At 49.8% G+C, this 16,681-nt stretch overlaps 1 protein-coding gene across 1 annotated transcript in view; it reads right to left on the reverse strand.

Annotated features, from left to right (window-relative positions):
- Positions 1–1,026: 1,026 nt before the first annotated feature.
- LOC125453593 (secreted frizzled-related protein 2-like) overlaps positions 1,027–16,681 on the reverse strand; it is a 19,785-nt gene continuing 4,130 nt past the window's right edge. Inside the window, exons 2-6 of the mRNA XM_059646866.1 lie at positions 15,371–15,452; positions 12,614–12,775; positions 10,355–11,189; positions 8,819–8,899; positions 1,027–6,984 (exon numbers count right to left, since the gene is read on the reverse strand). Of these exons, the coding sequence (XP_059502849.1) occupies positions 6,644–6,984; positions 8,819–8,899; positions 10,355–10,901 (969 nt within the window). The 5' untranslated portion in view covers positions 10,902–11,189; positions 12,614–12,775; positions 15,371–15,452 and the 3' untranslated portion in view covers positions 1,027–6,643. The remainder of the gene's footprint in view (positions 6,985–8,818; positions 8,900–10,354; positions 11,190–12,613; positions 12,776–15,370; positions 15,453–16,681) is intronic.

Raw genomic sequence — 16,681 nt, forward strand, 5'->3', positions numbered from 1 at the left:
CATGTTATGATCACTACTTCTTAGGGAATCTTTTACTGTGAGGTCATTTATTAATCCTGCCTAATCACTAATTATCAGATGGTTGACTCCATGACATATTGCTCTCGGAAACAATCCCTAATGCACTCAATAATGTGTAATCATGGCTACCCTGTCTATTTTGATCAATTCAATAACATCACTTAAAGTCACCCATTATTGCTGTATTCTTTTCACATCCTTCCATCTTTAGTTGAATTTTGCCCTTTCTTACCCTGTAGCCACTATTTGAGGGTCGAAACATCACTCTGACCATTTCTTTGTCCCTTCACCCAAATAGACTGTGCATTATCTGAGCCTCGATCACCTCACACAACTGTCCTCGTTTCATTTGCTATTAAGGATGCTACCCCATCAGCTTTCTCTTCCCTCCTGTCTTTCCAGGACAAAGCAACCACCTCTTGATTGGCACCACATCCACAAGCATCCCACTCCCTCCACCACCGTCACTCAGTAACAACAGTGCGTATTGTCTACAAGATGCACTACAGAAATTCACCAAAGATCCTCAGGCAGCACCTTCCAAACCCATGACCATTTCCATCCAGAAGGACAAGGGCAGCAGATACCTGGGAACACCAGACCCCTGCAAGTTCCCCTCCGAGCCACCCACCATCCTGACTTGGAAATATATCACCGTTCCTTTGGTGTTGCTGGGTCAAAATCCTGATATTCCGTCCCTGAGGGACATTGTGGGTAAACCTACATCACGTGGACTGCGGCAGTTCAGAAAGGCAGTTCACCCCCACCTTCTCAAGGGATGACTAGAGTCAGGCAATAAATGCTGGGCCCAGTCAGTGATGCCCACATCCTGTGAATGAACAAATAAAGTGTGCCAAGTGGACTCACCCTGTACTGTGATTCATAGCGTAACGTGATATATAATACTTTTGCTTAATTTCCTGACTGGTTTAAGCAACATACAGCTTGAGCCACTGCTTCAAGAAAGTTTATTTTTAACACCAATTAAGTAATCATTTAGTCATTTAAAATTACAATTTTTGCTGAGTAATATCTTGCTATTACAACAGGAAATATGAAACGGTATTTTATTTTTCAATCTTACAGTTGATTTTAGCCAAACTGTTCTGTGAAAATCCCTGAAAACCCCCAGGTTTCAGATTACAGCACCAAACACCCATTCAGTCAGAATCCAAAACAGACTGCTCACTCTCAGAATGGGTCCAATCCATCCCCTTAACCCTTGTCAGCTCAGGCAGCAGGAAAAAAACAACCAGGCATTCACACCCCAGGGATCTCCTCTGCAAAGTCTGTGTGTGTGTGTGTGTGTGTGTGTGTGTGTGTGTGTGTCTGTTTGTGTGTGTGTGTGTTTGTGTGGGTGTGTGTGTCTGTTTGTGTGTGTGTGTGTTTGTGTGTCTGTTTGTGTGTGTGTGTGTTTGTGTGGGTGTGTGTGTCTGTTTGTGTGTGTGTGTGTTTGTGTGTGTGTGTTTGTGTGTGTGTGTGTTTGTGTGGGTGTGTGTGTTTGTGTGTGTGTGTGTGTGTTTGTGTGGGTGTGTGTGTTTGTGTGGGTGTGTCTGTTTGTGTGTGTGTGTGTCTGTTTGTGTGTGTGTGTCTGTGTGTGTGTGTCTGTTTGTGTGTGTGTGTCTGTGTGAGTGTATGTGTGTGTTTCAGTGCCTGCTATTGTGCCAGTGTGTGTGTGTGTGTGTGTCTGTGTGAGTGTATGTGTGTGTTTCAGTGCCTGCTATTGTGCCAGTGTGTGTGTGTGTGAGTGTGTCTGTGTGAGTGTATGTGTGTGTTTCAGTGCCTGCTATTGTGCCAGTGTGTGTGTGTGTGTGAGTGTGTGTCTGTTTGTGTGTGTGTGTCTGTGTGAGTGTGTGTGTGTGTGTTTCAGTGCCTGCTATTGTGCCAGTGTGTGTGTTCATTTCAAAGGGTCTGTATGGTGTCTGTGCCAGTGTTTGACTCACAATATGAATGTGTGAGTGCCTGAGTCTTTCTGAGATTTCATGTTACTGTGCCTGTATCAGGGCACATATTAGCATGTGTTAGTTTCTGTGTATGTGAGAGTGTGTGTTGGCGTGTTCCTGGGTCATTGTGTGTGTTAGTGCGAATAGGATGTGTGCATGTGTGAGTGTCTATGTGTCTGTGTGTAAGTGTAAGTGTGTGTATAAGGGTAAACTAGCAGGGAGTGAGAGAACAGAGATAGTGGGAACTGCAGATGCTGGAGAATGCAAGATAACAAAGTGTGAAGCTGGATGAACACAGCAGGCCCAGCAGCATCTCAGGAGCACAAAAGCTGACGTTTCAGGCCTAGACCCTTCATCAGAAAAGGGGGATGGGGAGAGAGAACTGGAATAAATAGGGAGAGAGGGGGAGGCGGACCGAAGATGGATAGAGGTGAAGATAGGTGGAGAGAAGAGTATGGGTGGGGAGGTGGGGAGGGGTTAGGTCAGTCCAGGGAGGACGGACAGGTCAAGGGGGTAGGATGAGGTTAGTAGGTGGGAAATGGAGGAGCGGCTTAAGGTGGGAGGAGAGGATAGGTGAGAGGAAGAACAGGTTAGGGAGGCGGGGATGAACTGGGCTGGTTTTGGGATGCGGTGGGGGAAGGGGAGATTTTGAAGCTGGTGAAGTCCACATTGATGCCATTGGGCTGCAGGGTTCCCAAGCGGAATATGAGTTGCTGTTCCTGCAACCTTCGGGTAGCATCATTGTGGCACTGCAGGAGGCCCATGATGGACATGTCGTCTAAGGAATGGGAGGGGGAGTGGAAATGGTTTGTGACTGGGAGGTGCAGTTGTTTATAGCAAACCGAGCGGAGGTGTTCTGCAAAGCGGTCCCCAAGCCTCCGCTTAGTTTCCCCAATGTAGAGGAAGCCACACCAGAGAATGTGTTTCTTGTGTTATTGTAAATGTGTACATTTGCATGATTGTATGTGTGAGTGTGAGGGAGTAAGTGAACATATAGTCATGTATGTATGTGTGCGTGAGAGTGATGTGTGTGCGTACATGCACCTGTACATGAGTGTTTACGTGTATATGGTGTGTGTGTCTGTGCAAATGTATGTATGTAGACAATCTATGTTGAAATGTGCATACCTTTGTGTACCAGTGTGTGGGTGAGTGTTGTCTGTCTGTACGCATACCCTCCCGAGATGTAAATGTACATGCACAAGTATGTGTGTATGCGTTTGGTGTGTACGCGTACATGAGCACATGTGTATATAGTGCAAACTCAGCAGGTCTTGCAGAACCTGTGGAGAGAAATGTGTGACCCTCCTTCACTCACCTGGTTTAAACTGCCAGGTAACAACCAGGTGTGGCATCGGAGGGGGCTGCACCTGTATGCGATGTGGTGAAGACCAGTGGGAACCCAGAGAATTGGGATGCCTTTAAAAACCAGCAGAGAACAACTAAAATACAATGTGGCAGGACAAGGTAAAACATGAGAGTAAGCCAGCTCGGAACGTAAAAGAAGATTTTGTTTTAGAAATCCAAAAGCTAAGTGAGAGACAAGGGTGGATATTGGACCACTCAGAAATGAGGCTGGAGCAGTAGTAATAGGAAACAAAGTGATGGCCGAGGAACTGAATTGGTATTTTGTATCAGTCTCCATGGTGGGAGACACCAGCAGCTTACCAGAACTTCAAGAGTATCAGGGCCAGATGTGGGTGTAATGGCCAACACTGAGGAGCAGTTGTTGGGAAAGCTGAAAGGTTTGAAGGTGGGTAAATCACCTAAACTGGATGGACTACACCCCCCAGAGTTCTGAAGGAGATAACTGAAGAGATTGTGGAGGCTTTTTAGGTGATCTTTCAGGAATCACTTGAATCAGGGAGGGTCCCAGAGGACATTGTTGCTAAGTTTACAGATGACACAAAGAGAGGTGGTGGGACGGATAGTGTTGAGGAATTGGGGAAGCTGCAGTAGGACTTGGACAGGCTGGACAAAGGAGTGGTCATTGGAATACGAAATGGGATAGTGTGAGGTTATGCACTTTGGTAGGAAGAATAGAGACATAGTCTAGTTTCTAAATGGGGAAAGGCTTCAGAAATCTGAGACACAAGGGGACTTGGGAGTCCCAGTTCAGGATTCTCTTAGGGTGAACATGGCAGTTAGGAAGGCAAATGCAGTGTTAGCATTCATTTCAATAGGGCTAGAATACAAGAGCAGAGACATATTTAGAATATTGTGATCATTTTGGGCCGTGTATCTAAGGGAGGATGTTCGAGTGTTGGAGAGGGCCCGGAGGAGGTTCACAACACTGATGCCGGGGATAGAGGGCCTGTCATATGAGGAGCAGGTGAGGACTCTGGGTTTGTACTTGATAGAGTTTGGAAGGATGAGTGGGGAATCTCAATGAAACTTTGGGAATGCTGAGGGGCCTGGATAGAGCGGATGTGGAGATGTTTCCATGAGTAGGAGAGACTAGGACCTGAGGGCACAGGATCAGAGTTAAGGGACAACCCTTTTGAACTGAGATGAGGAGGAATTTCCTCAGCCAGAGGTGGGTGAATCTGTGGAACTTATTGTTGCAGAGAGATGTGGAGACCGAGTCACTGAGTGTATTTAGAACAGAGATAGATAAGCTGTTAATTGTTAAGGGGATCCGGGGTTATGGGGAGAAGGCAGGAGAATGGGGTTGCGAAATGTATCAGCCATGATTGGCCATCGAGCGGACTCGATGGGCCAAATGGTCTAATTCTGTTCTTATGGGGATTGTGTGAATGTGAGTTGATGTGGATGAAGTCATTATTCTGGAATAGAGCAGGTTAGAGAACACACACTAGCCGGGACAAATACAAACACAAAGCATTTCAATAAAATGAGATACAGATAAGCAGGTGAAGGCAGGAGAGCAGGACATCCCTTGGTGTGGAGCACACTCATGTACTTTGAACAAATGTTCCTATATTTAATGTTTGACCATAAACGAGCCCATGGTGATGGGGAGTTTATGCTGAAATGCTCACAAACTGTCCAGTTCCACCTCAAACTTGGAGAGATTCACTCAGTGAAAAAAGACACTCAGTTTGAGGTGGAACTGGACAGTTTGTGTCTGTCATCCAACACCTTCTGTTTCAGTCACCCCTCTCTTTATTGATTATTTCCTATTCCTCTGGGATAAGCAAAGGATCCCCAGCCCAAGGTAGCTGTGTAAACACACAGATGAGTTTCCAGGCACATACCAGATAATTTTCATTCATCCAGGAGATGTGGCCATCTTGGCTCTTCCAGCATGTCTTGCCCATAACGGGTTAGTATTTGATAACGAGACAGTAAGGGCTCTGATCTGGGAAATACACTGCCTGCTTTCTTCCAGTTTCCCACATGGCTTTAATAGTTCGGGGAGATGGATCTCTCACTGGAGGCTGTTGGCTGTGAGTTCAAGTCTGAGTTGACAGACAGGAGCTCCTATTCTAGCCAAACAATCCCAGCTAAACACTGAGGGATTGCCGCACTGTCGGAGGGTCAGTGCTGAATGAGCGCCGCACTGTCGGAGGGTCAGTGCTGAGGGAGCGCCGCACTGTCGGAGGGTCAGTGCTGAGGGAGCGCCGCACTGTCGGAGGGTTAGTGCTGAGGGAGCGCTGCACTGTCGGAGGGTCAGTGCTGAGTGAGCGCCGCACTGTCGGAGGGTCAGTGCTGAGGGAGCGCCGCACTGTCAGAGGGTAAGTGCTGAGGGAGCGCCGCACTGTCGGAGGCTCAGTGCTGAGGGTGTGCCGCACTGTCGGAGAGTCAGTGCTGAGGGAGCGCCGCACTGTCAGAGGGTCAGTGCTGAGAGAGTGCCGCACTGTCGGAGAGTCAGTGCTGAGAGAGCGCCGCACTGTCGGAGGGTCAGTGCTGAGGGAGCGCCGCACTGTCGGAGGCTCAGTGCTGAGGGTGTGCCGCACTGTCGGAGAGTCAGTGCTGAGGGAGCGCTGCACTGTCAGAGGGTCAGTGCTGAGAGAGTGCCGCACTGTCGGAGGGTCAGTGCTGAGAGAGCGCCGCACTGTCGGAGGCTCAGTGCTGAGGGTGTGCCGCACTGTCGGAGAGTCAGTGCTGAGGGAGCGCCGCACTGTCAGAGGGTCAGTGCTGAGAGAGTGCCGCACTGTCGGAGGCTCAGTGCTGAGGGAGCGCCGCACTGTCGGAGGGTCAGTGCTGAGAGAGCGCCGCACTGTCGGAGGGTCAGCTTTCAGATGAAGTATTACACAAGCCTCACCTTCCCCAACAGATGGATGTAAAAATCACAAGGTGCTGGTTCGAGGGAGATGGATCTCCTCTGTCTCTGGGCAGGGATTTTTCTTTCAATTGTCCTCAGAAATATTGACAAACTGCTTTGCACTTAACCTCTCAACCCGACTCTCTCATGACTGACAGGTGGAACACCCACTTCAACAAAAAGTATTTCTATCAGTCCTTTCTCTAACTGTGTAGAAGAATAGGTAGCAACTAAACTGCACACAGCAAGATCCTGTACGACATAAAATGGACTGTGAACAAATACCTGCTGGTAGTTTGAGGTGAGAATTGAAGGGACAGTGATGGCAGTTCAAACCATGAGTGTGTACCACACCACGGAGATGTCAGACAGTGGATAGACTAGCACACGGGTAGGGGGGAGGGTGGGGTTTGTACTCTCCCTGGTGGGGGGGGGGTTGATTTGGGGGGCATTATTTATTGAGCTGCCCTGTAATGTCTGATGATTGACAGCGAGCTTTCTTGAAGCTCCTGGTCATTCTCCGGAGTTCCCTTTTACTTCCTCTCCAGTGTCTGACAGAGGTGACAAGCAGCCGCCCCTGGGCCTGTTTTCTCCCTGTCAGCAGGTAGGAGGCGCTCAGGTCCCTCAGCTCATCGCAAGTACATCCAGAACCACCAGGTAGCCACAGCTGCATCCTCCCATCTCCGCTTTCAGTCCAGCCCTCCAGCCCATACAGCACCCTGCTCCGACCTTCTGGAATAATTACAGCATCACTGTCCAGGTACGAGATCTCCTTCACTTTGACCTTCAGCACTGTGACAATCCAGGATGGTACCCGAGGGGAGAGAAAGACAGGGAGAGTCAAAAAGACCACACTTCCATTTCACTGACACTTACTGCCAACTCAGGATTTCCCAGATACTTTACAGCTGGAGAGGGCCCATTGACAGGTCACCGCTGTTCAGATGTAGATAAACTGACAAACAATTTGTGCACAGCATGTTCCCAAGATCGTTCCAAAGCAATGGAATGTCCTTCCAATGATGTTGGCTGATGGCTAAACATTTGATCAATATTGGCCAATATAGGAGGGAGAAATTCCACCCTCACCTTTTCTCTCCTTTCAAGTGTCAGGGGACCAGTTGCAACTGAGAAGGAATACAGGGCCTCAGTTTAATATCTCATTGACAAGACAGCGTTTCCGAGAGTGTGGCGCTCCCTCAGCACTGACCCTCCGACACTATGGTGCTCCCTCGAAACTGACCCTCCAACAGTGCGGCGCTCCCTAGGCACTGACCCTCCGACAGTGCCCACTCCCTCAGCACTGACCCTCCGACAGTGCCCACTCCCTCAGCCCTGACCCGCCCACAGTGCGGCGCTCCCTCAGCACTGACCCTCTGACAGTGCAGCGCTCCCTAAGCACTGACCCTCCGACAGTGCGGCGCTCCCTCAGCACTGACCCTCCCACAGTGTGGCGCTCCCTCAGCACTGACCCTCCCACAGTGCAGTGCTCCCTCAGCACTGACCCTCCGACAGTGCGGCGCTCCCTCAGCACTGACCCGCCGACAGTGCCCGCTTCCTCAGCACTGACCCTCCGACAGTGCGGCGCTCCCTCAGCACTGACCCTCCGACAGTGCGGCGCTCCCTCAGCACTGACCCTCTGACAGTGCCTGCTCCCTCAGCACTGACCCTCTGACAGTGCGGCGCTCCCTCAGCACTGACCCTCCGACAGTGTGACCCTGCCTCAGCACTGACCCTCTGACAGTGTGACACTCCCTCAGCACTGACCCTCCGACAGTGCGGCGCTACCTCAGCACTGACCCTCTGACAGTGCGGCACTCCCTCAGCACTGACACTCCGACAGTGCCCACTCCCTCCACACTGACCCTCTGACACTGCCTGCTCCCTCAGCACTGACACTCTGACAGTGCCCACTCCCTCAGCACTGACCCTCCCACAGTGCGGCACTCCCTCAGCACTGACACTCCGACAGTGCCCACTCCCTCAGCACTGACCCTCTGACAGTGCGGCACTCCCTCAGCACTGACTCTCCGACAGTGCCCGCTCCCTCAGCACTGACACTCCGACAGTGCCCACTCCCTCAGCACTGACCCTCCCACAGTGCGGCACTCCCTCAGCACTGACACTCCGACAGTGCCCACTCCCTCAGCACTGACCCTCTGACAGTGCGGCACTCCCTCAGCACTGACTCTCCGACAGTGCCCGCTCCCTCAGCACTGACACTCCGACAGTGCCCACTCCCTCAGCACTGACCCTCCCACAGTGCCTGCTCCCTCAGCACTGACCCCCCCACAGTGTGGTGCTCCCCCAGCTTTGGAGAAGGGTCACACCAGACCTGAAATATTAAGTCTGTTTCTGTCTCCAGAGATGTTGCCGGTCCTGCTGAGTTTTACCAGCATTCCCTGTGTTTGTCTGTTCCCTGTTCCTTTTTGACAATTAATAAAACTCCATCTCTGAACAAGATTTTAGCCATCTGCTCTGAGACCTCCATTCATTGCTCAGAACCATATTGTGTTTCCAATCACTGCCCTGGGACTTACATTAGGACTGCTCTTTAAACGCAATCGGAAATGGTTTCATTTCCTTTGCTGAGTGTTAAAGGTTGCTCTATTCCCCATCATCTTACCGAAATCATTGTTGCACAACTGTGCGAGAATGCTCCTTTCTGCTTCTTCCTCGGGTTTACAAGCATCACAGATTTTGGGTTCTGAAATGTTAAAAAAAATGGCTGATTCATGCGATTTCCATATGTTACAGTCACCTTCTGTGACCCCGCTGTCAAGAATCTGCATACAGCATGCCTGACAGTCCTCACGTGCAGATTCTGTACTGGGAGGGTCTCTGACTGCTGTCAGGAGTCAGTTTGATCCTGACCCCACAGGACATTAAAGAGTCAACAAACTGGACACAAATTGCAGCAGCCCTGCTCAGTCGTCCAACGCCACCTCCTGGAACCCCTTACCCTCCTGGTGTATCATTTTTTAAAATCTTACCTGCATCCAGTCCAAAGCCTTCACATCATTCTCAAAGTGTGGGGCATGGCCAGGAACAGACACAATATTCAGGGAAAACTGTGACACCATGATCATGTCACTGAGCTAGATAATCCTGAGACCCAGGTTAATATTCTGGGGAGGTGGTGTCTAATCCACTCACAGCATAGAATCCCCACAGGGTGGGAGCAGGCCATTCAGACCATCGGGTTTTACCCTATCCCTGTAACCCTGCATTTCTCATGACTTGTCCACACATCCCTGCACACTATGAGACAATTTAGCACGATCAAATCCCCCCAACCTGGGCATCTTTGGACTGTGGGAGGAAACCCACATAGACACGGGGAGAACATGCAAACTCCACATAGACACGGGGAGAACATGCAAACTCCACACAGACAGTCACAGACAGGGTGGAAGCGAACCTGGGTCCCTGGTTCTGTGAGGCAGTAGGGCTAACCACTGAGCCACCATGCCGCCTCAGGCTCTTCCAAGGGTCAGGGTGGACTCAATGGGTAGAATGGCCTGCTTCCACACTGTAGGGATTCAATGGTTCTCGTAGCAGCTGGTGAAATTAAGTTCATTTAGTGAAATCTGGGATTGAGAGCTAATCCTGCTGATAGTGACAATGAAATGATCATTGATTGTTGTAAAAACCCATCTGGTAAACTCATGTCCTGCAGGGAAGGAAATACTGATTTATTTAGGCCTCCATGCGACTCCAGACCACAGCAATGGAAATGTAGCTGAAAGTGATTTAATTTAGAGGGCTGTAGAGGTAGGGCTGGAGAATGGCTTAAGCTGAGTAGCTCTTTCAGGAGCCAGTAGAGACACGAGGGGTGGAATGGCCTCCTTCTATCATTCTATGACTGTTAACCACCCTCTGAAATGGCTGAGCAAGTCACTCAGTTCAAGGGGCAGTTAGGGATGGGCAGTAAATGCTTGTCTTGCCCAGTGATGCAATGAAAGAATGAACAAAACCCATAACTTTCTTTTATATAATTCATGCCCCATTTATAAAAGCCAAGATCACTAGTGTCAACGAGTTTCAAGGGAAGATGGTTGGAAATATGGGGCTAGCAGCATCTGTGGAGAGAGAAGCAGAGTTGGCATCTCAGGCCAATAGTCCTGACAGAGTGAATAGAGAAATGATGGGTGACACTCACCTTCGTGCAGGAGTCTGTCCTCCTCAGAAGTAGCAGAGGGGATGCAAAGATCATTGTCAACTGGGAAGCGGTTACAATCCAACATGTCAGGCCAAGGGAAGCCGAAAGCAGACATCACCGGGGTGCAGCTATCCCTGACTGCCTGGCACAGGGATTGGCAAGGCTGGATGGAGTCTTGCAGCTCATTAAGGCAGACGGGAGCAAAGAGGGAGCAGAGGAACCTCCTGGTGTCGGAGTGGCATTGCTTGTTGAGCAGAGGAACCCAGGAGCCAGCTTGCTGCAAGACCTCCTTCATGGTCCCATGACCAAGGAGGTTGGGCAGCCTCATCTCGCTGTAGCCTACCCCATGGCACAGCACCATGCTGCGGGGGATGGGCTTGCAATTGGTTCGCCCGGGGTCTGGGAATCCCAAGCCAAAGATGGACCCTTCAGCGTCGTCGGGATGGAGGGTCTGAACCGAACAAATGAGGAGGAGGAGGAACTTCAGGATCTGCAGACCAGGTAGCAATGGCCCCTTCTCCAACCAATAGTCAACTGGTGTGAGCATGGCTTGGCTTCCTTCTTGACCAATCAAATTAGCTGGATTCCCCTGAAAAGATTAAGTGTGATACGTTTGTTGATTCGGTAAAGTCCTCTTCAGTTTGAAGGACAGGTCAAAGCGATCAGGTTAAAGCCTTCGACTTTGGAAGACACATTGACTGAGAACTGAAAGGGAAGTGTGACTTTTGGAAGGGATCAAGGAAAGGTTCTGAGAACACTAGCTCTCTCACTTCAAAGCAGTTGTCCCACAGTTGTCTCCAGACTTTGAGGGCCTGTTCTCTCTCCTCGATAGACCCTGTGAATGAGAACAGATTCTTTCACTGAGCAACCTCAACTTTCCTACAATCCCTGCAGTCAGCGAGTTCCACATTCCAGCCTCATTACACAAGGAAATCAGTACCTTCTTCCAAAAGGACTGAGAACCCCAACACCAGACAACAAGCAATCCTCCAAACTTAGGGAGCAATTGTTAAGATTCCTCGACACTGTCCCCCATCAAACATTCCCAGGGCAGGGACAGCACGGGGTTAGATACAGAGTAAAGCTCCCTCTACACTATCCCCATCAAATACTCCCAGGACAGGGACAGCACACAGTTAGATACAGAGTAAAGCTCCCTCTACACTGTCCCCATCAAACACTCCCAGGACAGGGGCAGCGCAGGGTTAGATACAGAGTAAAGCTCTCTCTACACTGTCCCCATCAAACACTCCCAGGACAGTGACAGCACAGGGTTAGATACGGAGTAATGCTCCCTCTACACTGTCCCCCATCAAACACTCCCAGGACAGGGACAGCACAGGGTTAGATACAGAGTAAAGCTCCCTTTACACTGTCCCCCCCATCAAACACTCCCAGGGACAGGGACAGCACAGGGTTAGATACAGAGTAAAGCTCCCTTTACACCACCCCATCTCCCACATCAAACACTCCCAGGACAGGGACAGCGCAGGGTTAGATACAGAGTAAAGCTCCCTCTACACTCTCCCCATCAAACACTCCCAGGACAGGGTCAGCACGGGGTTAGATACAGACTAAAGCTTCCTCTACACTCCCCCCATCAAACACTCCCGGGACGGGGACAGCACAGGGTTAGATACAGAGTAAAGCTCCCTCCACACGGATCCCGTCATACTGTCCGGTCTCTCCAAACGACCGGAGTTACTATTTGACTGGTTCCCACTGTTGAATTTTTACTAATACCCTGCATCTATTAATACATTTGAGTTTCAATCTTGTCTAGTCTCGGTAAGAACACTGAGAGAGTGAGCCAGAAAGGGTGATGGAGAGAGAAAGAGAATGTGGCTAAGAGAAAAGACAGAGGGAAGGACAGAGAGAGAGAGAGAGAGAGAGAGAGAAGCCAAAAACTGTAGAGAAACATTCAGAAGGAGGTAGAGATGGCAAGGCTGAGGGAGGAAGAAACACAGAGAGAGTAGGTGAGGGGAGGGGTTTAGACAGGACAAAACACAACAAGAAACACAGAAAGAGATTAGTAGGAAGATAGAGAGGGGAGAAAGTACAAGGCAGAATCACCAACGGAGTGTGGGATAGAAAGAGAACATGGGAGATAGGGTGAGGATGATCAAGCACAAAGGAAGAGGCAGAGTGAGGGGAAAACCCACTGGAGGAATGGTGACAGACAAATAGAGGTGGAGAAAGAGGGAGCACGAGAGAGGCAGAGAGCTCCAATAACCCATGGTGCAGGTCCTGATCTTGTACCTGTCTAAATCTTCGGTGTCCTGTTGACCATCAGAGACGGTCCTGTTCCCCGTTCAGCTCCCCCACAGTTTTCCAGCTTTGTCCTGGGAGCTGCTGCCAGCTCGGCTTTACAGCTCTTGGCAGCTGCTGATTCTCCCAACACTTTGTTGGAGCCTAGAGGTTCTGTGAAAGAGGGAGTTGCTTAGTGTGGAAGTGAAAATTACCAGGTAATAAATCTCCCCTCAGCTCTGCATCTGCCAGGCACCCATTGTCTTGCTTTGCTTGAGCTAGTTTAATAGTTTGTGCTATTGCCAGGCCTGGAGACAGGAGTGGGGAGGATGTGGACGACTTGTAACTCAGTAAATATGATGTTTGAGAAATTGAGGGAAACCTGTGGAGGAGAGGACAGGGCTCTCAGTGAACTCTGAGTAAAGCAGATAGCCTGGTTCTGTGCTGGGAATTAACAGGGACACTGATCCTCTGTAACTTACTACCAAGTCTGATAGTGCTGTGCTTCATCTGCACTGTACCCTGTGCAGAAAGTAGCCTCATTGTCAGGGGAACAAGCCTGTGTTAAATTACAGGGAATTACTGATGAATTAGGCTTTGAATCCACACTGTGCTCAAAGGTTTATTACGAAATTTCTGCTGGCTACTAACCAAGTTAGTTAGGAAAACAAATGTTTTTAGTTTTTCACGCTGAGGGAAATATATTAGGGGAAAATGCTAGAGTCTATTATAAAATATTTAATAGCAGACCTCTTGTGGCAGGATCGGACAGAATCAGCATGGTTTTAACAGAGGGAATTCATGCTCGACAAATCAACTGGAATTTTTTGAAGATGTAACAAGTAGAGTTGATGAAGGTGAGCCAGTAGATGTGGTTTGCTTCAAATTTCAGAAGGCTTTTGACAAAGTCCCACACGAGAGATTAGTATATCACTTTAAAGTTGAACTTTTTCCTCTATCCCCTCCTTCTACAGTGGGCATGTGTCTATTGCTGGGTTTGTAATCCTGGGACCTAATTTCATAACCCAGAGAATTTGAGTCCATATTCCACAAGATTAGGATAAAAATTTTAATTCAGATGAGACACATTAGGAACAAGTGCCCATGAAGCTACAGGGAAGCAGTGGTATTATTTGCTGCACTGTCAATCGAGGGACCCATGTAAAGTTCTGGGGACCTGGGTTCAAATCCTGTCACGGCAGATAGTGAAACTTGAATTCAATAAATGTCTGGAATTGAAAAGTCTAGTGATGGCCATGAATCCATTGTCAGGAAAAGTCCAGATGGCTCACTAATGCTCTTCAAGGAAGGAAACTGCCATCCTTACCTGTGATAATGGGAACTGCAGATGCTGAAGAATCCAAGATAATAAAATGTGAGGCTGGATGAACACAGCAGGCCAAGCAGCATCTCAGGAGCACAAAAGCTGACATTTCGGGCCTAGACCCTTCATCAGAGAGGGGGATGGGGTGAGGGTTCTGGAATAAATAGGGAGAGAAGGGGAGGCGGACCGAAGATGGAGAGAAAAGAAGATAGGTGGAGAGAGTATAGGTGGGGAGGTCGGGCAGGGATAGGTCAGTCCAGGGAAGACGGACAGGTCAAGGAGGTGGGATGACGTTAGTAGGTAGATGGGGGTGCGGCTTGGGGTGGGAGGAAGGGATGGGTGAGAGGAAGAACAGGCTGGGGAGGCGGAGACAGGTTGGACTGGTTTTGGGATGCAGTGGGTGGAGGGGAAGAGCTGGGCTGGTTGTGTGGTGCAGTGGGGGGAGGGGACGAACTGGGCTGGTTTAGGGATGCAGTAGGGGAAGGGGAGATTTTGAAACTGGTGAAGTCCACATTGATACCATTAGGCTGCAGGGTTCCCAGGCGGAATATGAGTTGCTGTTCCTGCAACCTTCGGGTGGCATCATTGTGGCACTGCAGGAGGCCCATGATGGACATGTCATCTAAAGAATGGGAGAGGGAGTGGAAATGGTTTGCGACTGGGAGGTGCAGTAGTTTGTTGCGAACTGAGCGGAGGTGTTCTGCAAAGCGGTCTCCAAGCCTCCGCTTGGTTTCCCCAATGTAGAGGAAGCCACACCTGGTACAGTGGATGCAGTATACCACATTGGCAGATGTGCAGGTGAACCTCTGCTTAATGTGGAATGTCATCTTGGGGCCTGGGATTGGGGTGAGGGGAGAGGTGTGGGTGCAAGTGTAGCATTTCCTGCGGTTGCAGGGGAAGGTGCCGGGTGTGGTGGGGTTGGAGGGCAGTGTGGAGCGAACAAGGGAGTCACGGAGAGAGTGGTCTCTCCGGAAAGCAGACAGGGGTGGGGATGGAAAAATGTCTTGGGTGGTGGGGTCGGATTGTAGATGGCGGAAGTGTGGTAGGATGATGCGTTGTATCCGGAGGTTGGTGGGGTGGTGTGTGAGAACGAACGGGATCCTCTTTGGGCGGTTGTGGCGGGGGCGGGGTGTGAGGGACGTGTTGCGGGAAATGTGGGAGACGCGGTCGAGGGCATTCTCGATCACTGTGGGGGGAAAGTTGCGGTCCTTGAAGAACTTGGACATGTGGGATGTGCGGGAGTGGAATGTCTTGTCGTGGGAGCAGATGCGGCGGAGGTGGAAGAATTGGGAATAGGGGATGGAATTTTTGCAGGAGGGTGGGTGGGAGGAGATGTATTCAGCACCCCCATCTACCTACTAACCTCATCCCACCTCCTTGACCTGAGATGCTGCTTGGCCTGCTGTGTTCATCCAGCCTCACATTTTATTATCTGCCATCCTTACCTGGTCTGGTCTACATGTAACTCCAAACCCATGAATTGCCCTCTGGGTAATAAATGCTGGCCTAGGCAGGGATGCCCTCATCCTGTGAATAAATAAAAACAAAATGGGATTGTCATTCACTGCTGTCTTCTTCACACAGTCCCACACCCACATTACTGACTCCGAACAGTCAACCAGCAACATACTGTCTCAGGTGTTTTAATTCTTGCCAGGTCAAACACCCTCCCCTCATCAGGGTAACTGAGGATGGGAAATGAATCATAAAAAACATACAGCACAGAAGGAAGGCATTCAGCCTATTAATGGGTTGGCCATTTTGAAATTCTATCTAATTAATCCCACTTCATATCCTCCGTCTGTGTATCCACACAACTCCCTCTCCTGCAGTTCGTCACCCCCTTTGAAAGTTCCTCCTGAATCTGTTTCCACCTCCAGCATGTTCCAAACTATAGCACTCACCATGTGAATAAACTCTGTCGCCACATCTGCACCACAAATTACTTCCAATTTAGGTCTCCCTGCTTACCCAACTTCCTACCATCAGATTTTCCTTATTTACACGATTAAACTCATTCCTGATTTGGAACAGCTCTCCTCCTTAATGAAGCAAAGAGGGATTATTGATACAGACCAGTCTCTAACAGACAAGGACATCCCAAGGTCTTCTATGGGCACATCAGTAGTGAAAGAGGATCAGAAGTCACACAACACCAGGTTCCAGTTCCTAAATTGGAAGTAATTTGTGGTGCAGATGTGGCGACAGAGTTTATTCACACACCACCCTACCAACCTCCGGATACAACGCATTATCCTCCGACACTTCCGCCATTTACAATCCGACCCCACCACCCAAGACATTTTTCCATCCCCACCCTTGTTTGCTTTCCGGAGAGACCACTCTCTCCGTGACTCCCTTGTTCGCTCCACACTGCCCTCCAACCCCACCACACCCGGCACCTTCCCCTGCAACCGCAGGAAATGCTACACTTGTCCCCACACCTCCTCCCTCACCCCCATCCCAGGCCCCAAGATGACATTCCACATTAAGCAGAGGTTCACCTGCACATCTGCCAATGTGGTATACTGCATCCACTGTACCCGGTGCGGCTTTCTCTACATTGGGGAAACCAAGCGGAGGCTTGGGGACCGCTTTGCAGAACACCTCCGCTCAGTTCGCAACAAACAACTGCACCTCCCAGTCGCAAACCATTTCCACTCCCCCTCCCATTCTCTTGATGACATGTCCATCATGGGCCTCCTGCACTGCCACAATGATGCCACCCGAAGGTTGCAGGAACAGCAACTCATATT

Source organism: Stegostoma tigrinum, chromosome 6, assembly GCF_030684315.1.
Source record: "Stegostoma tigrinum isolate sSteTig4 chromosome 6, sSteTig4.hap1, whole genome shotgun sequence".
Taxonomy (NCBI): domain Eukaryota; kingdom Metazoa; phylum Chordata; class Chondrichthyes; order Orectolobiformes; family Stegostomatidae; genus Stegostoma; species Stegostoma tigrinum.